We start from the raw sequence: 25,438 nt of genomic DNA, 5'->3' as shown, positions 1-25,438 counted from the left end.
CCTTAAGCTCTACGACCAGCTCCGATGGTTCCCGATGGTCTCAATTAATCCTTATATGCCTGGAGATGACGTGTAATGCGAACGCGAAGGGGGCGTATTTTTAGTCTTACGGCCGCATCCTCCCCTCGCTCGTCCAGCCAACGATCCCATCTTAACGACGCAACTTGCGAGCGCTTCATTTGCATATCCGGCCCCTTTTACCTTGCGGCCGCAATGACTGACTCTGAATGAGGTCCTCAGTCCCTGCACAAGTAGATGTACACCAGGAAGTGGCAGAACCAATACCGACAGAAGACGCAGACACATGGACAGAGAGCTGTGCCGGGCCTGGGTACTTTTGGGAGGCGTAGCCTACTGTAAGGCGGCATGATCACACCCCCTCACAAAATAGAAAATAGTATTTTCAGTGCAGCGTGCTCCACAAGGGGGCGCCCTGAGCCAAATCCATGCCCCCCCCATGCAACCAGAGGAAACTGCTGAAGCAGCCTCCCTGGACCCAACGCAGCCCAGCACACAGCAGCGTAGACACATAGGGAGGGGGAGGGGGAGGGGGGCTGGCGCCGGGCCCCTCCATCAAGCCCGGGCCTGGGTAATTAGTAACGATTGATGAGATGGACTTCCGGTTCCGGCTTTATGGAGTGAGGATGCAGCTCCCTCAGCTCCGTCTGCTCACTGTCGGGACGAACCTTATAAAGGCTTTCACAGCCTCCAAACATCCCCCACTTACCTGAACTAGCCCGTGGCTGGACATGGACCGCTATGTGGAGCGCTACACTGCCCCCGCCACACAGCAGAGAACTTTGCCTGTGAGACAGGAGAAGCGCGGCAATATGGTGCCGGACGCCGAAACAGACAGCGCGTCTCCAGCTTCAAAAATATCTGTGATAGAGAAAGACACGGTCACTCCTCAGGTATGCCGCCCCCTGACTCCCGTCACATATTAGATCCTCTGTGACCCCCCTTCTCACACAAGCCGTGGCAGATATCTCTCTAATAGGGGCATATCCAATTATTTACACAAAATAACTTTCTGGTCCGCTTCTCGCCGAGTGAAATATATGATATGGGAGGATCACAAGCTTTTTATTTTTCAAGACTATTCAGTGGAACTGACAAGGGCTGGTAAGGCATTCTCACCTATATGATCCCAACGCGTTGCAGAGAGCCGCAAGGTTGGTTTGTTATACCCAGCCCGACTACGTATACAGTATATGATGGTTCATCCCATAACGATGTCACTTCCCCGGCAGATGCCACAGCATATCCTCAGGAAACATCTCAGGCAACCTTTACTGATATAAGCGATCAACCTACAGGATGAGATTTGTATCCCTTTCAGAGAGTCGGTTATGACGGATCACCGGGACAGCATCCTCAACACGTATTCCTTTACCGGCCATGCCATATGGGTTATTTCTCAGATCTACCTAAGTCCTCTGTTTTGATGTTCTAATATCTATATATTTTACTGTATGTTTGCATACTTCAGGAACGGGTCTACAACTTATCCTGGGGTTATTATTTTGGATTGTGTTGTCTTTTTCCTGCTACTTATTTTGCAAGGGGGCATGGTTATTTCCTCTATTGTATTGTTTTTATACAGTCAGGTCCATAAATATTGGGACATTGACAGAATTTTCATATTTTGGCCTCTATTCACCACCACAATGGTTTTGAAATTAACAAACAAGATGTGCTTTACCTGCAGACTTTCAGATTTAATTTGAGGGTAATTACATCCAAATCGGGTGAACGGTGTAGGAATTACAACGGTTTCTATATGTGCCTTCCACTTTTTAAGGGGCCAAAAGTAATGGGACTATCAACTCAAAAGCTATTTCATGGACAGGTGTGGGCTATTCCCTCGTTATTTCCTTATCAATTAAGCAGGTAAAAGGTCTGGAGTTGATTCTAGGTGTGACATTTGCATTTGGAATCTGTTGCTGTCGACTCTCAATATGAGATCCAAAGAGCTGTCACTATCAGTGAAGCAAGCCATCATTAGGCTGAAAAATCAAAACAAACCCATCAGAGAGATAGCAAAAACATTAGGTGTGGCCAAATCAACTGTTTGGAACATTCTTAAAAAGAAAGAACGCACCGGAGAGCTCAGCAACACCAAAAGACCCGGAAGACCACAGAAAACAACTATGGTGGATGACAAAAAAATTATTTCCCTGGTGAAGAAAAACCCCTTCACAACAGTTGGCCAAATCAAGAACACTCTGCAGGAGGTAGATGTATATGTGTCAAGGTCAACAATCAAGAGAGGACTTCACAAGAGTGAATATATAGGGTTCATCACAAGATGCAAACCATTGGTGAGCCACAAAAACAGGAAGACCAGATTAGAGTTTGCCAAACAACATCTAAAAAAGCCATTACAGTTCTGGAACAACATCCTATTGACAGATGAGACAAAGATCAACTTGTATCAGAGTGATGAGAAGAGAAGAGAAGGAAAGGAACTGCTCATGATCCAAAACATACCACCTCATCAGTGAAGCATGGTGGTGGTAGTGTCATGGCGTGGGCATGTATGGCTGCCAATGGAACTGGTTCCCTTGTATTTATTGTTGATGTGACTGCTGGCAAAAGCAGCAGAATGAATTCTGAAGTGTTTCGGGCAATATTATATGCTCATATTCAGTCAAATGCTTCAGAAATCATTGGACAGCGCTTCACAGTGCAGATGGACAATGACCCGAAGCATGCTGCAAAAGCAACCAAAGAGTTTTTTAAGGCTTAAAAGTGGAATGTTATGCAATGGCCAAGTCAATCCCCTGACCTGAATCCGATTGAGCATGCATTTCACTTGATGAAGACAAAACTGAAGGGAAAATGCCCCAAGAACAAGCAGGAACTGAAGACATGTGCAGTAGAGGCCTGGCAGAGCATCACCAGGGATGAAACCCAGCGTCTGGTGATGTCTATGCGTTCCAGACTTCAGGCTGTAATTGCCTGCAAAGGATTTGCAACAAAGTATTAAAAAGTGAAAGTTAGATTTAGGATTGTTTAGTTTGTCCCATTACTTTTGGCCCCTTAAAAAGTGGGAGGCACATATAGAAACCGTTGTAATTCCTACACCGTTCACCTGATTTGGATGTAATTACCCTCAAATTAAACTGAAAGTCTGCAGGTAAAGCACATCTTGTTTGTTTCATTTCAAAGCCATCGTGGTGGTGACTAGAGGCCAAAATATGACAATTCTGTCAATGTCCCAATATTTATGGACCTGACTGTATGTCCTGCTGAGTGAGTAAGACGTGAGATACCTACTATTCTCACTCTGGCTGGTAGTTAATATCATTCTAAGCGCTTGATATGTGATATCTTGTTACCAAGTGTTTTTCGCCGGAATTACCGTATTCTGATGCGATTGTTCTCCTGGTTATGTTTTTTCTTCTCTAACCGATGTATACTTTGGGCCTGATTCAGAGCTGCTCGTTTGCTCTGAGCAATGTATACTGTGTCTCATGACATTTACCACTTTTGGATTGTCTGACTTCCCCCTTCCTCTTCCTCACCGCTCCCTTCTTTCCTTACCCATTCCCTTATCATTGTGTTTTCGTACTGTACACCTTGTCTGGCCTGTGTCATATTTATGCCTTACGTTAAGTTATGTCTTCTCTTAGCTTTGGATCCTGGAACGTTGGAGGTATTCACTCCGCTGCTAAAAGGAGAAAGGTTCTTCTCTATCTTAACAAAATGAATATTGATATTGTAATGCTCCCGGATGAGATTATGAAGCTTAATATGTTCTCGGATATAGTACATTTAATTCTAAGGCTAGAGGAGTGGATATTCTGAGCAAAAGTCACATCCCGCTAGAAGTTGTATCCACTCTTTCTGACCCTGAGGGAAGATATGTTGTAGTTACAAATAAGATCAAAGGTCATACTTATGTGTTTTGTAATACTTATGTGTTTTGTAATACTTATGTGTTTTGTAATACTTATGTGTTTTGTAATACTTATGCCCCGAATGCTTATTCCAAAAAAGTTTTCCTGAGAATCCTAGCGCTCCTTACTCCCTTGCTTTCAAATCCTTTAATATTGGGTGGAGATTTTAATCTCATTTCTTCTGGTTTATTAGATAAATCACAATCATCTAAAGTCCCCCCCCTCGCTCCCGAAGTTGGGAATTCCTTTGCTGGCCAAAAGATTGCAATCTATAGACACATGGAGAGCCCTGCACCCCACCGAAAGAGAATATTCCTGCTTATCGGCTGCACACCAGACTCTTTCAAGAATTGACTACATATTAATTTTCCATTCTCTTTTCCCTAATTTACAGGCCTCTAGGATCGAAAACAATTTCCATCTCTGATCATGCTCTGGTCTCAATTGTTTTATGTGTTGCAGATGAATCCTCTAAGCCCAAGCTCTGGAAATTTCCATCATATTTAGCTAAATCCACTAAATTCAGAAATAGATTAGAATCTGCCTGGAAATAATACAGGCTCAATAATGCCTCCCACCTAGACTCAGACCCTATATTATTTTGGATGACCGCAAAGTCTGTACTCAGAGGAAATATCATCTCCTATGTCTCCTCGGCTAATAAAAAATATGCTACTCAGTATCTAGATGCCCAGACTTCACTGACAACAGTCTTTCAGCAATTCAAGACCCACCCTTCCTCTCACACTAAACAATCTTATCTTTTAGCCAAAACACATTTTGATGAATTTATGTCCCAATTGGGAGATATATATTTATTCTCGGTCAACTATCGTTTTCATAAATTTGGTAACAAGACGGGTAAACTTTTGACCAATCTTCTCAATGGCTCTCGTCCTCCTATGGTAACCCAACCTTTAAGGACGACTCAGGGCACCCTCACTACAACCAATGCTGAGACGGCAGAAGTATTACGTTCTTTTTACATTAATCTCTATTCTGATGCTAACTTGCCTCACACAACGGCCTGCACGATCTCTGGCCTCTCTCCTGATTACTGGAACACCCTGCCTTGCCCTAAGCTTACCCCTGACTTGGCCCAGCCACTCACAGCTCCGATTTCCCTTGAGGAAATCCAACACGCGATTAGACATATTAAAGGAAATAAAGCCCCCGGACCTGATGGTTTTAGCTGTGATTTTTATAAAATCCTCCTCCCTAGAATAGGTGACACTTTTTGGTTGTAGTTCTCAAATCTCCTACTCTACCCCTTCACTTCAATTCAGCCATCTTAAAAGTTATACCAAAACCTGGTAGAGATCTCACCCTCCCTAGCTTCTATCGTCCCATGTCTCTTCTTAACTTGGATTATAAATTACTTACAAAAATTATTGCAGACCGTTTGAAAATTCTTTTACCTGGACTCATACACTCAGACCAAACGGGTTTTATTTGGGGACAACACTCAGAGGTTAATGTTAGGAGGGTTCTTACAGCTATCTCCAAGTTTACATCAGCCACCATTACATGGGATCATATGATCCTCTCATTAGACGCTGAAAAGGCATTTGACCTGGTGATATGGTCCCATTTATTTAAAACCCTCTCACATTTTGGATTTCTGGAATTGTTTATACACATTTTTAAACTGTTATATTCTTCACCGCAGACCCAAATCTCTTGTAACGGATTTCTCTCCCCTCCATTCATGATACAAAAAGGGACAAGGGAAGGCAGGGTTGTCCTCTCTCCCCACTTCTCTTTGCTATCGCTTTAGAACCCTTGGCCATTGCTCTAAGAGCTTCTCCAATTTTCAAAGGTATCAGAGTTGGCGATGTTGATTTGAAAATAGCTCTATTCGCCGATGACATGCTATTATTCATCTCAGATCCGGAATGCTCAATTCCTGAAATACTGCGAATAATTGAATCCTTTGGGCTGAGAGCTGGATACCAAATAAACATCGAGAAGTCTGAATTATTATTCCTCCACAAGGATCACCCTCCCTTCTCACCGTCTTCTCCCATTTCTGCGTTTAGGTGTACCTCCACAAAAATAACCTATCTTGGAATTCAAATTCCCGCAGATTTATCTCTTTTTTTTATATAAAGAAAATTTCTCCCCTATCATTACTACTAAAATTGACCCTATGCCAGATAATTGGAAACTTCTCCCGCTCGCTATTCCAGGCAGAGGAGCAGTACTCAAAAGCATTATCTTACCTAAGCTATTCTATATAAGGCAAATGTTACCCATTAGTCTTTCCAAAAAAGACATTCTCCGCCTTAGACAAATTATGACCCGTTTTATTTGGAAATCCAAGAAACCCACTATAGCAATAAATAAACTTACGGTGTCTAGACAAACGGGGGCATTGGGATTCCGACTACTCTGCCTACACACCCTCAGTCCTCTACACATATGTTACTTATTGGCTGTTAGAAGGAGAAGTCTTTACAAACAGAAGATTGGACAGAGCTTTGTTCTTCCCATACTCTCCAGGTGCACGCTGATATCCCCTCTTACATTCTTCACAATCCCCTATTCCATGATATTTATTATGCCCGGCTATCTTAGAACCATAAACTCAAGAGGAATCATTTAACATCCCCCTATATTCCACTATGGGGAAACCCAACCTTCCTCCCATCTCTTTCAAATATAAATATTTGCACGTGGAGAGATAAACGTCTGTCAAATTCCTCAAAAGTTTTTGACCCTGGAGGTAAATTACTTCAATCTTCTGAACTTAAAATGACTTATTGTCTCCCACAGGCAAATTTCTATATGCACCTGCAGACTCGTCATTAATTTACAAACTTTACCCCCTCCTATGGATTCCAATTTAGATTTAGGTTCAGATCCAATAAAAACCATACTCAATATGTGAGTGCTCCATATATCGTATAAATATACATACTCTTTAATAATAGATGTTTCCTCAAATTCTAACTGGGACAAGTTATTGACACAGTGGCGGAGAGATATTCCCTCACTTTCTGATACATCTCAATGATTCCACAATGAAAACGCTTCTCCTCCTATTTACAGGAAGTACATCTCCGCTCAATACAGAGGGCATATATCTCTCCGACACAACAACATGCTCGTTTTACTCCCACACACACTGGAGCATGCTACAAATGTCATTCTAGTTCTGCCTCCTTCTTTCCCTGTATGTGGGAGTGCAGGAATGAGATATTCTGGAAGAAGGTTATAGCATTCATTAATGAGATCTTTTCTATAAGGGCACTCCCAGACCCACTGGTATGATTACGTGTCACCTTCTCTGGCTGGTATTTGGGATCTTCTCGAAATTCCTTAATTCCTATTCTCACTATGTTAATGACTGATCCTAATGCATTGGATTTCCCGTTCGTCCCCTTCCCGTGCAGAAGTAAAAGGGAAGAAGCTTCAAACTCTAAATTTTAATAGGAAAACTGCCCAGAGCGATCCAGAGAAAGGAATCATAGGCTTATACGAGAAATGGGGCCTTTACATAGAAAAGATGGAACACAACACCCAGACTCACATATAGAGACTGAGTGATATCCCCACAGGCCGCTATTACAACGCTCATAGACGCTCATTTAGTGTAAATGGTTATGTGACCTGTAGGCCTAGACACACAGAGGTTTAAGTATGAGGCTTCATCCTCTTCATCATCTTACCCGGCCCCCAATCCTCGTGTGCACCCCCCCCTCTCTTTTTGGTTTATTATTTCACGGAGAAAGTTCTAATAATTGTATATTGTAAATGGTGGAGCGTATTGATGGGATTGGTACAATCACAGGCTATGTATGCCAATTGTTTATTGTCGCAAATGCTATTCCTTACTTACCTGGAATATCTGCAATCTCTGATTACACTTCTCTATTTTGTTGTTATTCTGAAAATTATAATAAAACAGATTAAAAAAAAAAAAAAAGATTGATGAGATGATTGGATAAAACATCATGTCACTTAGATAGCATGGCCAATGAGACTGGTCAGATGATCAGGAGATACATAACACTTATAGATTGGTGACATGATTATGTGATCACTAATATCATGTTGCTGTGGACAATGATACATAGGTGAGGTGATCAGATAATAAGTGAGAAGTAAGTATGCTGGAAGTTTGGTAATGCAGTTTGGTTAGTGAGATGATTGGGTGAGATGATTGGGTGAGATGATTTGGTGAGACATGATTGGGTAAGTTGCCGTGGACACTGCTTGTCTGGTGACGTTGTGCTGTAGAATAGGAATGAAGTAATATGAGTCCGCTGAAATAGACACTGATAAATTGGTGATATTATTCCATGATAAGTACTATGATTCACGTGGTGTGGGCACTGATGTGTTGGTGATAAATATTACAGTACGATTTGTGTGGACACTTAAAGAGTGGTGACTGAGCCGTAACTAGACTTTTTGGTGCTTGGTGCAGAGAGCATTGGCGCCCCCCTCCCACTTTTAAATAGGGACAAAGTGCACCTAAGAAAAGCACCATGGCCATGGGGAAGGGCCAGGGAAGATATAGGGGAGGCCAGGAGATGCTGGGGATAAATAGGGACATGATATAGTGCACCTGAGAGAGGGCCATGGCCTCATGGGGAAGGGCCAGGGAAGAGATAGGAGAGGCCAGGAGATGCTGGGGATAAATAGGGACATAATATAGTGCACCTGAGAGAGGGCCATGGCCTCATGGGGAAGGACCAGAGAAGAGATAGGGGAGGCCAGGAGATGCTGGGGATAAATAGGGACATAATATAGTGCACCTGAGAGAGGGTCATGGACTCATGGGGAAGGGCCAGGGAAGAGATAGGGGAGGCCAGGAGATGCTGGGGATAAAAGAAGAGGAAGCTACAAGTGAGAATGATAAACAGGAAATTTGACAGGCCCAAACAGTGCCCCCTGCCCTGCGGTGCCCTGTGCCATGGCACTACTCACAATAACCTAGTTACGGCCCTGAGTGGTGAGATGATTAGGCGACAATTAATATGATTTGGTGCTGTAGACTTGATGATTAAGAATATACATAATTTTGTTGCTGTGGCCACTGATAGGCTGATCAGATTATTAGGTGATATGTAATATGGTACAGTTGGTGAGAACTCTCATAGTTTGCTGAGATGTTTAGGTAGAAAGTAATGTGGTAAAATTGGTGAAAACACTTCTACTTTAGAGAGCTGTTTAGGTAATAACTAATATGTTTTAATTGCGGTTGGCACTAAGAATATAGGTGACAAGTTATATGACCTGGTTGGTGTGGACACTGAGTGGTTGTAGTGGAGATAAGGTGCATGACCTGGTTGGTGTGGACACTGAGTGGTTGCAGTGGAGATAAGGTGTATGACCTGGTTGGTGTTGACACTGAGTGGTTGTAGTGGTGATAAGGTGTATGACTTGGTTGCTGTGGACATTGAGAGGTTGTACTGGTGAAAAGGTGTATGACTTGGTTGGTGAGGACACAGAGGTTGTAGTGGTGATAAGGTGTATGACTTGGTGTAAACACTGAGTGGTTGTAGAGGTGAAAAAGAGTATGACTTGGTGGGTATGGACACTGAGTGGTTGTAGTGGTGATAAGGTGTATGACTTGGTTGGTGTAGACACTGAGTGGTTGTAGTGGTGATAAGGTGTATGAAATGGTTGGTGTAGACACTGAGTGGTTGTAGTGGTGATAAGGTGTATGAAATGGTTGGTGTAGACACTGAGTGGTTGTAGTGGTGATAAGGTGTATGACATGGTTGGTGTGGACACTGAGTGGTTGTAGTGGTGATAAGGTGTATGACTTGGTTGGTGTAGACACTGAGAGGTTGTAGAGATAATAAGGTATATGGCTTGGTTGGTGTGGACACAGAGGTTGTAGAGATAATAAGGTATATGACTTGGTTGGTGTGGACACTGAGAGGTTGTAGCGATGATAAGGTATATGACTTGGTTGGTGTGGACACAGAGGTTGTACTGGTAATAAGGTGTATGACTTGGTTGGTGTGGACACTGAGAGGTTGTACTGGTGATAAGGTGTATGACTTGGTTGGTGAGGACACTGAGAGGTTGTAGCGATGATAGGTGATAAGTTATATGACTTGGTTGGTGTGGACACTGAGAGGTTGAAGCAATGATAAGGTATATGACTTGGTTGGTGTGGACACAGAGGTTGTAGAGATAATTACGGTATATGACTTGGTTGGTGTGGACACTGAGAGGTTGTAGCGATGATAGGTGATAAGTTATATGACTTGGTCGGTGTGGACACTGAGTGGTTGTAGTGGTGATAAGTTATATGACTTGGTCGGTGTGGACACTGAGTGGTTGTAGTGGTGATAAGGTATATGACTTGGTTGGTGTAGACACTGAGTGGTTGTAGCGATGATAGGTGATAAGTTATATGACTTGGTTGGTGTGTACACTGAGAGGTTGTAGTGATGATAGGTGATAAGTTATATGACTTGGTCGGTGAGGACACTGAGTGGTTGTAGTGGTGATAAGTTATATGACTTGGTCGGTGTGGACACTGAGTGGTTGTAGTGGTGATAAGGTATATGACTTGGTTGGTGTAGACACTGAGTGGTTGTAGTGGTGATAAGGTGTATGATTTGGTTGGTGTGGACACTGAGAGGTTGTAGCGATGATAGGTGATAAGTTATATGACTTGGTCGGTGTGGACACTGAGAGGTTGTAGTGGTGATACTGTTGCTGAAAAGCTATATAACCCAATTGGTGTGGACACTGGTAAATTTGTGAGATTATTAGATGATGGGTTTAGCGGTTCGATTGGTGAGGACACTGACATATTATTGAGATAATTAGGAGTTAAGTAATGGGATTTGTGTTTTTCAGGCCTCCCAGTGAGGAGTTAGCGTAGATCAGTGTTGGCTAACCTTGACACTCCAGCTGTTGTGGAACTATATATCCCAGCATGCCCTGCCACAGTTTTAGCATGCCCTAATAGCAAAACTGTAGCAGTGCATGCTGGGTTATGTAGTTCCATAACAGCTGGAGTGTCAAGGTTAGCCAACACTGGCGTAGATGATAAATAACCCTCTGTTTGATCTGTATGTAGGTAGACACCCACATCCACGCTGCAGCCTGTATGAACCAGAAGCACCTACTCCGATTCATTAAACACACATACCGCACAGAGTCGGACAGGGTGGTGGCTGAGAAGAATGGGAAAAAGATGACACTCAAGGAACTATTTGACAGTCTCTACATGGACCCATATGACCTGACTGTAGACTCTCTCGATGTCCATGCGGTAAGATAATCTGTGATCATTTCTGTACAGTGTCAAACTATATAGAAGCCCCTGCAATACGCTAACGATACTGAATTTGAACCTCTATATACCCCTGCCTATACTCTCTAATGTCCTGTCTATACCTTCTAAGGATGACGCTCTTTTGCGTACGTAATCATACAGTAATTAAAGACTTAAGACTTAGAACATGTGGTTCCAAAGCACAAAGTATTATTAAAGTAAAAGTACAGTCAGTTACACGCTATTGATCCAAACACAATTCAGCGCAAAGGAATTATACAGACCCAAGTACAGTATACATACGCAGCGCTTCTGGTCCAGATGTAGGCATCAGCAAGAAACCCCTCGTCCGTCAGCATTCAGCAAGAAGACTAAGAATCAGAGTTGGAGCACCCATATATATACCACCCAGAAATAGACAACACAATAGAGAAGTTTGTTGCTGATGCCATTGGTTCCCAAGGGGGATGCATCTGTTACAGAGCGTTTAACAGGTTACTTCAAATAGACACAACCCAGCCTCTAACAACTGGGGGTCTCGGGCTTCCTGCCTCATGCAACATCCTAACAGTTATTTATATAATATACATTTTGTTGCTTGAAGTCTCTGCGGTCCATAAGTTGAGAATGCATGATGTGATCTCCACACAGATGGTACCGGAATACTGTGGAAAGAGTAAGTATCAGTACAATACCAATCACTGCTTACTTATCATGTATAAAACCTTAGTTACCAAATAATCTTTATTTCACAGCAATTATAATAAATGGACATACTTAAATCTTATACCTTAAAGCTTATAAAACCTTATGTGTGAATATGTAATGTGTGAGTATGCGGGGTTTGATATAAGACGCTAGTTAACTTGGGGCAGATGCGTGTACATGAAGCTAATATTCAGCGTTTTCATACAGGATCTTATGCATTCGCTAATATGTGACTAGTTAACAGCGCAATTGTGCGTATTAATGTGTGAATGTGAAATGGTGAAAGATGCAATCGCATGATGCTACTAGTAATATCGCCATATGTACTTAATTGTGAGTTTATCTAAAATGGCGCTTGGGCGGCCATTCGCAAAATGGTGTCTTGCGATCTTATTTCCAAGATGGCGTCTTGCGGCCAGTCGCAAGATGGCGTCGCTATAATTAAATTTTATACTGCTCTTGTCTCAGCTAATTATCCAGCTTCGACAACGCCCAGCAATACGCCCAGCAATATGGGTAGCAATACGCCCAGCAATATGGGTAGCAATACGCCCAGCAATATGGGTAGCAACACACCCAGCAGTATGGGCAGCCATACACCCAGCAATATGGGCAGCAATACACCCAGCAATATGGGCAGCCATACACCCAGCAATATGGGCAGCAATACACCCAGCAATATGGGCAGCAATACACCCAGCAATATGGGCAGCCATACACCCAGCAATATGGGTAGCAATACGCCCAGCAATATGGGTAGCAATACACCCAGCAATATGGGTAGCAATATGCCCTCTGAATCAGGCCCTAGGTTCCAGCCTGGTCAGTGAGAAAGGGACTTGGGACCTCATTCAGAGTCGGTCGCAAGCGCCGATGCGCTCGCAACCGACTCGATGGTTAGTCCTGTGCATGTGCAGTGGCCGCACTGCATGTGCGCAAGCCCCGGAGTGACAGAGAAACTCTGTCGCTCCGGAGCTCTCTACAAAAGGGGCAGCTGTCTATGTTGATCGACAGCTCGCCCCTTTTTGTAGGCGGGCCGGGGGGGTGGTTTCCAAAACGGAGGCGTTCCTTAACGAACGCGTACCGTTTTGTGGGTGGCCGCACTGACATCATCAGTGATGTCAGTGGGGAGTTTCCTGCTCTTTCAGAGCAGGGAGCTCCCTGGGGCTTACGAGTGCCCAGACCCAACCTTAGGGCCTGGTCGTAAGCCCCGTTGGTCGCGATGGTGTCCACCATCGCGACGATCAACCCACAGCTTACTGATTGACAAGGAGGCGGTCATTCAGGATGCAAGCGGCTGCCCTGATTCAGTGCGACCGCCTGCAACTAACGACCACCTCTGAATGAGGTCCTTGGTTCCAGTGGGTCCAGCCCCAATAAGAAAACCCCTGCTTGACATAATCTTACTAATATGCTTCATTGTTGCAGGGGCGACAAACTTTTCATCGTTTTGATAAGTTCAATGCCAAGTACAACCCAGTGGGTGCCAGCGAACTGAGAGATCTGTACCTGAAGACCGAGAACTACATAGAAGGGGAATATTTTGCTCGTATCATCAAGGTATGATCTATACTGCAGCGTGTGTGACAGGTGTGCTGTACTGTAGTGCAGCGTGTGTGTGACAGGTGTGCTGTACTGTAGTGCAGCGTGTGTGTGACAGGTATGCTGTACTGTAGTGCAGCGTTTGTGTGACAGGTGTGCTGATCTCAGTGAATGATGCTCCGTGCTTTATACTGGTTACATATAAAATGTTCTTCACCTGTTATCTCGTCTCCTTAGTGTTAGTTTGCTCGTCACAAGCAAGGACTGAGGGCCTGATTCAGCAAGCAACGCAAAGGAGAGAACGCATGCACTTGGCCGATGTTTGTGTACTGCGCACTGCGTGTGCGCTAACTAGCCAGTTCATTCTGGTAAGCGTACGCAGACTACACGCAGCGTGCAGGCAGACCCCTTCCGATATTGATTGACAGGAAGTGCCGTCTGTCGGTGGTGACAGGGGGTGGTCGGGTGAACGCAGGCGTGCCTGTGCATTGGGACGCCTAAGCCAGTGCGGTGAAGGATGCAGTGATGAGACTCCGTGCACGCAGGAAGTTGTCAAGATCCTGCGCAAGGTCTGGTCAACCACTATTATGCAAATGTGGGCGATGGTTCTCCATGTTACCGATGTTTACGCTACTGTATCTTGCGTACTGATCAGGCTTTGAGTAAAGGAAGATGGGCGGCTACATGTAGGGCTGGGCATCTGCATCTTGCACTGCTGTCTCCGTGCGTATGCATTGATTAGCATATACTCGCAGCAGACGGGTGCATCCGTTCTTTCCTTTGCGTTCCTTGGTGAATCAGGCCCTGAGTCCCTCCAGAGACCTCTCAGACAGCGCTGCCATCTCCCGGACCAGATCAGGCGCTGGTGTAATCGCATCTACGCTGATTATATAGCCAGCACTAGTGAACCGCTTGTGATTGGCTAACGCTTTCGGCTTTGCTCGCAGTTTTCTATTTTTGCTTCGTACATGAGAAGGAGAATTGTTTCTTGAGCTGTTATTGATGATTAATATAACATTTTTATTTCCCTAATGAAAAATGAAATGGGTTATAAGATGGGTGTGCTTGTGACATATGCCTGGCGTTACCCGGGCACATTTGTTGCTGATACTGCGCTATTGCGCCCATTTATGCCGGCAGCTCTGTGTCAGCCCCAGTGTGCATTAAGCGGTTTTTGTGGATGACTCCTATAACATTTCATTACTTTTCTCTAACATGGGAACCGGAGCAGCGAGTCCTTTATATATTACCGGAGTACCGCTAATGAGTGTGTGAAATGCTACATTATATTAAGATACTAGATGTAAGGTCTCTTGTAGTGTCACCAGTAACAGGACTCCTGTCTCCACAGGAAGTGGCCCGAGAGCTGGAGGACAGCAAATACCAGTACACCGAGCCTCGGTTATCAATCTACGGGCGTTCCGCCACAGAATGGGACATTATGGCCAAGTGGTTTATCAAACACAAGCTGTATTCACCCAACATGCGCTGGATGATCCAGGTTCCTCGAATCTTGTACGTGAATCAGAGCTATGACATTATACAGCATCAGGATTTATCTCTATTGACTCCATTTAATAACGAGCCATGACTCCTTCAGCACTCACTAAGGGGGCTACGAGCTCTGTATTCAGCTTACTGCGGTCTGTGACTGTATCACTTAGGCCATCTACAGATTAAAGGGGACCCTGCAAAGCCTTCCAGGGGAAAAGTACAATGCGCATGCACAGGTGGACGTCATGGAGGCGCATTACTCATGAGCCCACCGCTGGCAGCATTAGGCTGCCGGCAACACAGCGGAGAACAGCACCAAAGAGGAGGACGCCGCTGGACTAGGGATGGACATTGGAAGCCCAGCATTGAATGGTTGCCGGGCTTCCGACATCCGAGCTTGCAATGCAATGGCAACTAGCCATCGCATCGCAACTGTTAAATAGTATAACCATCGCAATGGTTATACTTATGGCCGGAAAGTGGGTGGAGTCTCTGTGAAAGGGAACGGGGCCTCGTGGCACCCCCTTTCACGTCACTGTGGGGTGTGCCCAGCATTTCTCTGAGATGCTGGGCTCCACCAAGCTCCCCATACACTGAGAATAGATGTAACCATCCAATTCTCGGTATTCAATGGATAAAGTACTTCCATCGAATCAGAAACAGCAATGGTAGCTAACCATCAGCTTCCGATGTCCATCCCTACGCTGGACCTCGCCGGAGTGGTAAATTATGTTAGATACCCACTATGATACTAACCAAAATATGCCAGCAGCATTTAGTTTCCTTCTTACATGGAGCACTAGGGGGTAAATTTACTAATATGGGAGTTCTATTAAGAAATGATGTTGCCCATAGCAACCAATCAGATTCCAGGTATTACCTTCTAGAAGGTGCTACTGTATATTAATGAGAAGTAGAATCTGATTGATTGCTATGGGCAACATCACTTCTTAAATAGAACTCCCAACTTAGTAAATTTACCCCTTGGAGTCCAGGTGTCATTCCCTTATAGAAGCCTTGTCACGATCTGAGGCTAGGAGTTCCTCTGAGGAGGACAGGGGGCCAGGAGGTTAGGATGGCTAGGAGGTAGCGAGGGGAGTGACAGTGCTGGTGTCCTCAATAAAGGTCAGTCCCAGTAACCAGGGGCGCAGAGTCTAACCCACCAGTGACCCCTCCTGTTGGGATATGGGTTTCACCGCACCGAGTGAGCAGGTCGCGGCCCCCTGGTTAGGTAGCTGGGAGTGACGAAGAGACTAGGAAATGTCACTGCAATAATGAGTGGAATGAAACACTGGTATGCTCTTGGTAACTTGGAGGATCCAGTCACGGAATACAGTAACTATACAGGTACTCAGACACAGCACAGTCACAGAGGAATGATTCAGAGCCGTATGCTCTGACAGAGCGCTCACTCTGAATCAGGGCCGGTCTTCTTGTTTTTTAGAGCGGCCTCCCGGCCGCTCGCATGGCTGTGGATGACCACCCACAGCTATAGCAAGCGGCCAGGAAGATGGTCGCAATGGTCAAGACCATCGTGACCATCGGGCTTTCGACGAGACCCTTGTGGTAGGGTCTCATTGCCACAAACCCAAGAGAGATTTCGGCTCAAACAGAGACGAAATCTCTCCCACTGACGTCACTCGTGATGTCAGTGGGGTCGCCCCCAAACGGAGGTGTTCACATGGGAACGCCTCTGTTTGGGCAGCCTCTCCCCCGGCCCGCCCACCAAAGGGGGCGTGCTGTCACTCAACATCGACAGCACGCCCCCTTTGGTACGAGACTCGGAGCGACGGTTTGCCTGCCGCTATCCGGGTCTCGCACATGCGCATGACGGAGCCGGCTCCGTCGTGCACATGTGCACTGGGCCACCATCACGCTCGCGAGCGGGTCTGAATCAGGCCCAGAGTACACAGTTTGTGGCTTTAAAAGCAGCACAGTCACTAAAGAATGGTACTAGATGAGATGACACTTGATGAGGGTACAAGGTACACACTGTGGTTTTAATCGCAGCACTTGTCACTGGAAGATATCATAAGATGATACTTGGCACTTGGAATGAGACACTGAGAATCTTTGGTAATCAGCACTTGCAATGAGACCCTGAGAATCGATGGTAATCAGCACTTGGAATGAGACACTGAGAATCGATGGTAATCAGCACTTGGAATGAGACACTGACAATCGATGGTAATCAGCACTTGGAATGAGACACTGAGAATCGATGGTAATCAGCACATGGAATGAGACACTGAAAATCGATGGTAATCAGCAATTGGAATGAGACACTGAGAATCGATGGTAATCGATACTTGGAATTAGACACTGAGAATTGATGGTAATCAATACTTGGTATGATATGACGAATGGCGATGGTAGTCACGAGGAGGGATCACTGGGAAGGAACACTGCGGAGCCTTAGAAGCAGTCACAGTAGAATCTATTATAGGAGTGAAGTATACACAGGGATGCAGCTAGACAGCTAAATTAGGAATTAGCTTGAAGGCTGACACCTGTAACACAGAGAGGCAGCTTGGGAGCTGAGCAGCACACTGAAAGACCGCACAGGAACTGATACATGAAACACTGCAGTTCTGTGAGAGAGCTAAAGTAACACGCTGAGAATTAGCATGGGAGCTAATACAAGTAACACTGGAGTTCTATGAGAGAGATGAAGTAACACGCTGAGAATTAGCATGGGAGCTAACACAAGTAACACTGGAGTTCTGTGAGAGAGATGAAGCAACACGCAGAGAATTAGCATGGGAGCTAATACAAGTAAAACTGGAGCTCTGTGAGAGAGATGAAGTAACACGCTGAGAATTAGCATGGGAGCTAATACAAGTAACACTGGAGGTCTGTAAGAGAGCTAAAGTAACACACTGGGAATTAGCATGGGAGGTAATACAAGTAACACTGGAGGTCTGTAAGAGAGCTAAAGTAACACACTGAGAATTAGCATGGGAGCTAATACAAGTAACACTGGAGCTCTGAGAGAGATGAAGTAACACGCTGAGAATTAGCATGGGAGCTAATACAAGTAACACTGGAGTTCTGTGAGAGAGCTGAAGTAACACGCTGAGAATTAGCATGTGAGCTAACACAAGTAACACTGGAGTTCTGTGAGAGAGATGAAGTAACACGCTGAAAATTAGCATGGGAGCTAACACAAGTAACACTGGAGTTCTGTGAGAGAGATGAAGTAACACGCTGAGAATAATTAGCATGGGAGCTAATACAAGTAACACTGGAGCTCTGTGAGAGAGATGAAGTAACATGCTGAGAATTAGCATGGGAGCTAATACAAGTAACACTGGAGTTCTGTGAGAGAGATGAAGTAATACGCTGAGAATTAGCATGGGAGCTAATACAAGTAACACTGGAGCTCTGTGAGAGAGATGAAGTAACACACTGAGAATTAGCATGAGAGCTAACACAAGTAACACTGGAGTTCTGTGAGAGAGATGAAGTAACACACTGAGAATTAGCATGGGAGCTAACACAAGTAACACTGGAGTTCTGCGAGAGAGATGAAGTAACACACTGAGAATTAGCATGGGAGCTAACACAAGTAACACTGGAGTTCTGTGAGAGAGATGAAGTAACACGCTGAGAATTAGCTTGTGAGCTAATACAAGTAACACTGGAGTTCTGTGAGAGAGCTGAAGTAACACGCTGAGAATTAGCATGGGAGCGAATACATGAAACACTGGAGTTCTGTGAGTGAGATGAAGTAATACGCTGAGAATTAGCATGGGAGCTAACACATGAAACACTGGAGTTCTGTGAGTGAGATGAAGTAACACGCTGAGAATTAGCATGTGAGCTAACACAAGTAACACTGGAGTTCTGTGAGAGAGATGAAGTAACACGATGAAAATTAGCATGGGAGCTAACACAAGTAACACTGGAGCTCTGTGAGAGAGATGAAGTAACACGCTGAGAATTAGCATGGGAGCTAACACAAGTAACACTGGAGTTCTGTGAGAGAGATGAAGTAACACGCTGAGAATTAGCATGGGAGCTAACACAAGTAACACTGGAGTTCTGTGAGAGAGATGAAGTAACACGCTGAGAATTAGCATGGGAGCTAACACAAGTAACACTGGAGTTCTGTGAGAGAGATGAAGTAACACTCTGAGAATTAGCATGGGAGCTAATACAAGTAACACTGGAGCTCTGTGAGAGAGATGAAGTAACACAATGAGAATTAGCATGGGAGCTAATACAAGTAACACTGGAGCTCTGTGAGAGAGATGAAGTAACATGCTGAGAATTAGCATGGGAGCTAATACAAGTAACACTGGAGCTCTGTGAGAGAGATGAAGTAACACACTGAGAATTAGCATGGGAGCTTATACAAGTAACACTGGAGTTCTGTGAGAGAGATGAAGTAACACGCTGAGAATTAGCATGGGAGCTAACACAAGTAACACTGGAGCTCTGTGAGAGAGATGAAGTAACACGCTGAGAATTAGCATGGGTGCTTATACAAGTAACACTGGAGCTCTGTGAGAGAGATGAAGTAACACGCTGAGAATTAGCATGGGAGCTAATACAAGTAACACTGGAGCTCTGTGAGAGAGATGAAGTAACGCGCTGAGAATTAGCATGGGAGCTTATACAAGTAACACTGGAGCTCTGTGAGAGAGATGAAGTAACACGCTGAGAATTAGCATGGGAGCTAACACAAGTAACACTGGAGTTCTGTGAGCGAGATGAAGTAACACGCTGGGAATTAGCACGGGAGCTAATACAAGTAACACTGGAGTTCTGTGAGAGAGCTGAAGTAACACGCTGAGAGTTAGCATGGGAGCTAATACAAGTAACACTGGAGCTCTGTGAGAGAGATGAAGTAACACGCTGAGAATTAGCATGGGAGCTAATACAAGTAACACTGGAGCTCTGTGAGAGAGATGAAGTAACACGCTGAGAATTAGCATGGGAGCTAACACAAGTAACACTGGAGCTCTGTGAGAGAGCTAAAGTAACACACTGAGAATTAGCATGGGAGCTAATACAAGTAACACTGGAGTTCTGTGAGAGAGATGAAGTAACACGCTGAGAATTAGCATGGGAGCTAACACAAGTAACACTGGAGCTCTGTGAGAGATGAAGTAACACGCTGAGAATTAGCATGGGTGCTTATACAAGTAACACTGGAGCTCTGTGAGAGAGATGAAGTAACACACTGAGAATTAGCATGGGAGCTAATACAAGTAACACTGGAGTTCTGTGAGAGAGATGAAGTAACACACTGAGAATTAGCATGGGAGCTCATACAAGTAACACTGGAGCTCTGTGAGAGAGATGAAGTAACACGCTGGGAATTAGCATGGGAGCTAATACAAGCAACACTGGAGTTCTGTGAGAGAGATGAAGTAACACGCTGAGAATTAGCATGGGAGCTAATACAAGTAACACTGGAGTTCTGTGAGAGAGCTGAAGTAACACGCTGAGAATTAGCATGGGAGCTAATACAAGTAACACTGGAGTTCTGTGAGAGAGATGAAGTAACACGCTGAGAATTAGCATGGGAGCTAACACAAGTAACACTGGAGCTCTGTGAGAGAGATGAAGTAACACGCAGAGAATTAGCATGGGAGCTAACACAAGTAACACTGGAGCTAACACAAGTAACACTGGAGCTCTGTGAGAGAGATGAAGTAACACGCTGAGAATTAGCATGGGAGCTAATACAAGTAACACAGGAGCTCTGTAAGAGAGCTAAAGTAACATGCTGGGAATTAGCATGGGAGCTAATACAAGTAACACTGGAGCTCTGTGAGAGAGCTGAAGTAACATGCTGAGAATTAGCATGGGAGCTAATACAAGTAACACTGGAGTTCTGTGAGAGAGATGAAGTAACACGCTGAGAATTAGCATGGGAGCTAATACAAGTAACACTGGAGCTAACACAAGTAACACTGGAGCTCTGTGAGAGAGATGAAGTAACACGCTGAGAATTAGCATGGGAGCTAATACAAGTAACACAGGAGCTCTGTAAGAGAGCTAAAGTAACACGCTGGGAATTAGCATGGGAGCTAATACAAGTAACACTGGAGCTCTGTGAGAGAGCTGAAGTAACACGCTGAGAATTAGCATGGGAGCTAATACAAGTAACACTGGAGTTCTGTGAGAGAGCTGAAGTAACACGCTGAGAATTAGCATGGGAGCTAATACAAGTAACACTGGAGCTCTGTGAGAGAGATGAAGTAACACGCTGAGAATTAGCATGGGAGCTAATACTAGTAACATTGGAGTTCTGTGAGAGAGATGAAGTAACACACTGGGAATTAGCATGGGAGCTAATACAAGTAACACTGGAGTTCTGTGAGAGAGATGAAGTAACACGCTGAGAATTAGCATGGGAGCTAATACAAGTAACACAGGAGCTCTGTAAGAGAGCTAAAGTAACACGCTGGGAATTAGCATGGGAGCTAATACAAGTAACACTGGAGCTCTGTGAGAGAGCTGAAGTAACACGCTGAGAATTAGCATGGGAGCTAATACAAGTAACACTGGAGTTCTGTGAGAGAGATGAAGTAACACGCTGAGAATTAGCATGGGAGCTAATACAAGTAACATTGGAGTTCTGTGAGAGAGATGAAGTAACACACTGAGAATTAGCATGGGAGCTAATACAAGTAACACTGGAGCTCTGTGAGAGAGATGAAGTAACACGCTGAGAATTAGCATGGGAGCTAATACTAGTAACATTGGAGTTCTGTGAGAGAGATGAAGTAACACACTGGGAATTAGCATGGGAGCTAATACAAGTAACACTGGAGTTCTGTGAGAGAGATGAAGTAACACGCTGAGAATTAGCATGGGAGCTAATACAAGTAACACTGGAGTTCTGTGAGAGAGCTGAAGTAACACGCTGAGAATTAGCATGGGAGCTAATACAAGTAACACTGGAGTTCTGTGAGAGAGATGAAGTAACACGCTGAGAATTAGCATGGGAGCTAACAGAAGTAACACTGGAGCTCTGTGAGAGAGATGAAGTAACACGCAGAGAATTAGCATGGGAGCTAACACAAGTAACACTGGAGCTAACACAAGTAACACTGGAGCTCTGTGAGAGAGATGAAGTAACACGCTGAGAATTAGCATGGGAGCTAATACAAGTAACACAGGAGCTCTGTAAGAGAGCTAAAGTAACACGCTGGGAATTAGCATGGGAGCTAACACAAGTAACACAGGAGCTCTGTGAGAGAGATGAAGTAACACGCTGGGAATTAGCATGGGAGCTAACACAAGTAACACAGGAGCTCTGTAAGAGAGCTAAAGTAACACGCTGAGAATTAGCATGGGAGCTAACACAAGTAACACTGGAGCTCTGTGAGAGAGATGAAGTAACACGCTGGGAATTAGCATGGGAGCTAATACAAGTAACACTGGAGCTCTGTGAGAGAGATGAAGTAACACACTGAGAATTAGCATGGGAGCTAATACAAGTAACACAGGAGCTCTGTGAGAGAGATGAAGTAACACGCTGAGAATTAGCATGGGAGCTAATACAAGTAACACTGGAGTTCTGTGAGAGAGATGAAGTAACACGCTGAGAATTAGCATGGGAGCTAATACAAGTAACACTGGAGTTCTGTGAGAGAGCTGAAGTAACACGCTGAGAATTAGCATGGGAGCTAATACAAGTAACACTGGAGTTCTGTGAGAGAGATGAAGTAACACGCTGAGAATTAGCATGGGAGCTAATACAAGTAACAGTGGAGTTCTGTGAGAGAGCTGAAGTAACACGCTGAGAATTAGCATGGGAGCTAATACAAGTAACACTGGAGTTCTGTGAGAGAGATGAAGTAACACGCTGAGAATTAGCATGGGAGCTAACACAAGTAACACTGGAGCTCTGTGAGAGAGATGAAGTAACACGCAGAGAATTAGCATGGGAGCTAACACAAGTAACACTGGAGCTAACACAAGTAACACTGGAGCTCTGTGAGAGAGATGAAGTAACACGCTGAGAATTAGCATGGGAGCTAATACAAGTAACACAGGAGCTCTGTAAGAGAGCTAAAGTAACACGCTGGGAATTAGCATGGGAGCTAATACAAGTAACACTGGAGCTCTGTGAGGGAGCTGAAGTAACATGCTGAGAATTAGCATGGGAGCTAATACAAGTAACACTGGAGTTCTGTGAGAGAGATGAAGTAACACGCTGAGAATTAGCATGGGAGCTAATACAAGTAACACTGGAGCTAACACAAGTAACACTGGAGCTCTGTGAGAGAGATGAAGTAACACGCTGAGAATTAGCATGGGAGCTAATACAAGTAACACAGGAGCTCTGTAAGAGAGCTAAAGTAACACGCTGGGAATTAGCATGGGAGCTAATACAAGTAACACTGGAGCTCTGTGAGAGAGCTGAAGTAACACGCTGAGAATTAGCATGGGAGCTAATACAAGTAACACTGGAGTTCTGTGAGAGAGCTGAAGTAACACGCTGAGAATTAGCATGGGAGCTAATACAAGTAACACTGGAGCTCTGTGAGAGAGATGAAGTAACACGCTGAGAATTAGCATGGGAGCTAATACTAGTAACATTGGAGTTCTGTGAGAGAGATGAAGTAACACACTGGGAATTAGCATGGGAGCTAATACAAGTAACACTGGAGTTCTGTGAGAGAGATGAAGTAACACGCTGAGAATTAGCATGGGAGCTAATACAAGTAACACAGGAGCTCTGTAAGAGAGCTAAAGTAACACGCTGGGAATTAGCATGGGAGCTAATACAAGTAACACTGGAGCTCTGTGAGAGAGCTGAAGTAACACGCTGAGAATTAGCATGGAAGCTAATACAAGTAACACTGGAGTTCTGTGAGAGAGATGAAGTAACACGCTGAGAATTAGCATGGGAGCTAATACAAGTAACACTGGAGTTCTGTGAGAGAGATGAAGTAACACACTGAGAATTAGCATGGGAGCTAATACAAGTAACACTGGAGCTCTGTGAGAGAGATGAAGTAACACGCTGAGAATTAGCATGGGAGCTAATACTAGTAACATTGGAGTTCTGTGAAAGAGATGAAGTAACACACTGGGAATTAGCATGGGAGCTAATACAAGTAACACTGGAGTTCTGTGAGAGAGATGAAGTAACACGCTGAGAATTAGCATGGGAGCTAATACAAGTAACACTGGAGTTCTGTGAGAGAGCTGAAGTAACACACTGAGAATTAGCATGGGAGCTAATACAAGTAACACTGGAGTTCTGTGAGAGAGATGAAGTAACACGCTGAGAATTAGCATGGGAGCTAACACAAGTAACACTGGAGCTCTGTGAGAGAGATGAAGTAACACGCAGAGAATTAGCATGGGAGCTAACACAAGTAACACTGGAGCTAACACAAGTAACACTGGAGCTCTGTGAGAGAGATGAAGTAACACGCTGAGAATTAGCATGGGAGCTAATACAAGTAACACAGGAGCTCTGTAAGAGAGCTAAAGTAACATGCTGGGAATTAGCATGGGAGCTAATACAAGTAACACTGGAGCTCTGTGAGAGAGCTGAAGTAACACGCTGGGAATTAGCATGGGAGCTAATACAAGTAACACTGGAGTTCTGTGAGAGAGATGAAGTAACACGCTGAGAATTAGCATGGGAGCTAATACAAGTAACACTGGAGCTCTGTGAGAGAGATGAAGTAACACACTGAGAATTAGCATGGGAGCTAATACAAGTAACACTGGAATTCTGTGAGAGAGATGAAGTAACACACTGAGAATTAGCATGGGAGCTAATACAAGTAACACTGGAGTTCTGTGAGAGAGATGAAGTAACACACTGAGAATTAGCATGGGAGCTAATACAAGTTACACTGGAGCTCTGTGAGAGAGATGAAGTAACACGCTGGGAATTAGCATGGGAGCTAATACAAGCAACACTGGAGCTCTGTGAGAGAGATGAAGTAACACGCTGAGAATTAGCATGGGAGCTAATACAAGTAACACTGGAGTTCTGTGAGAGAGCTAAAGTAACATGCTGAGTATTAGCATGGGAGCTAACACAAGTAATACTGGAGCTCTGTGAGAGAGATGAAGTAACACGCTGAGAATTAGCATAGGAGCTAACACAAGTAACACTGAAGTTCTGCGAGAGAGCTGAAGTAACAAGCTGAGAATTAGCATGGGAGCTAATACAAGGAACACTGGAGTTCTGTGAGAGAGCTGAAGTAACACGCTGAGAATTATTTGAGAGCTAATAAAAGTAACACAGGAGCTCTGTGAGAGAGATGAAGTAACACGCTGGGAATTAGCATGGGAGCTAACACAAGTAACACAGGAGCTCTGTGAGAGAGATGAAGTAACACGCTGGGAATTAGCATGGGAGCTAACACAAGTAACACAGGAGCTCTGTAAGAGAGCTAAAGTAACACGCTGAGAATTAGCATGGGAGCTAACACAAGTAACACTGGAGCTCTGTGAGAGAGATGAAGTAACACACTGGGAATTAGCATGGGAGCTAATACAAGTAACACTGGAGCTCTGTGAGAGAGATGAAGTAACACACTGAGAATTAGCATGG

The 25,438-nt window shown here is 44.4% G+C and overlaps 1 protein-coding gene across 1 annotated transcript in view; it reads left to right on the top strand.

Annotated features, from left to right (window-relative positions):
* The window catches only part of AMPD3 (adenosine monophosphate deaminase 3), a 446,942-nt gene that overhangs the window by 204,625 nt on the left and 216,879 nt on the right, over positions 1-25,438 (top strand). The window contains exons 7-9 of the mRNA XM_088476082.1: positions 10,954-11,148; positions 13,288-13,419; positions 14,753-14,916. Of these exons, the coding sequence (XP_088332208.1) occupies positions 10,954-11,148; positions 13,288-13,419; positions 14,753-14,916 (491 nt within the window). The remainder of the gene's footprint in view (positions 1-10,953; positions 11,149-13,287; positions 13,420-14,752; positions 14,917-25,438) is intronic.

Source organism: Taudactylus pleione, unplaced genomic scaffold, assembly GCF_031769625.1.
Source record: "Taudactylus pleione unplaced genomic scaffold, aTauple2 ptg000182l, whole genome shotgun sequence".
Lineage (NCBI taxonomy): Eukaryota > Metazoa > Chordata > Amphibia > Anura > Myobatrachidae > Taudactylus > Taudactylus pleione.
The sequence above is the reverse complement of the archived record's forward strand: the minus strand, read 5'-3'. Positions and strand labels throughout refer to the sequence as shown.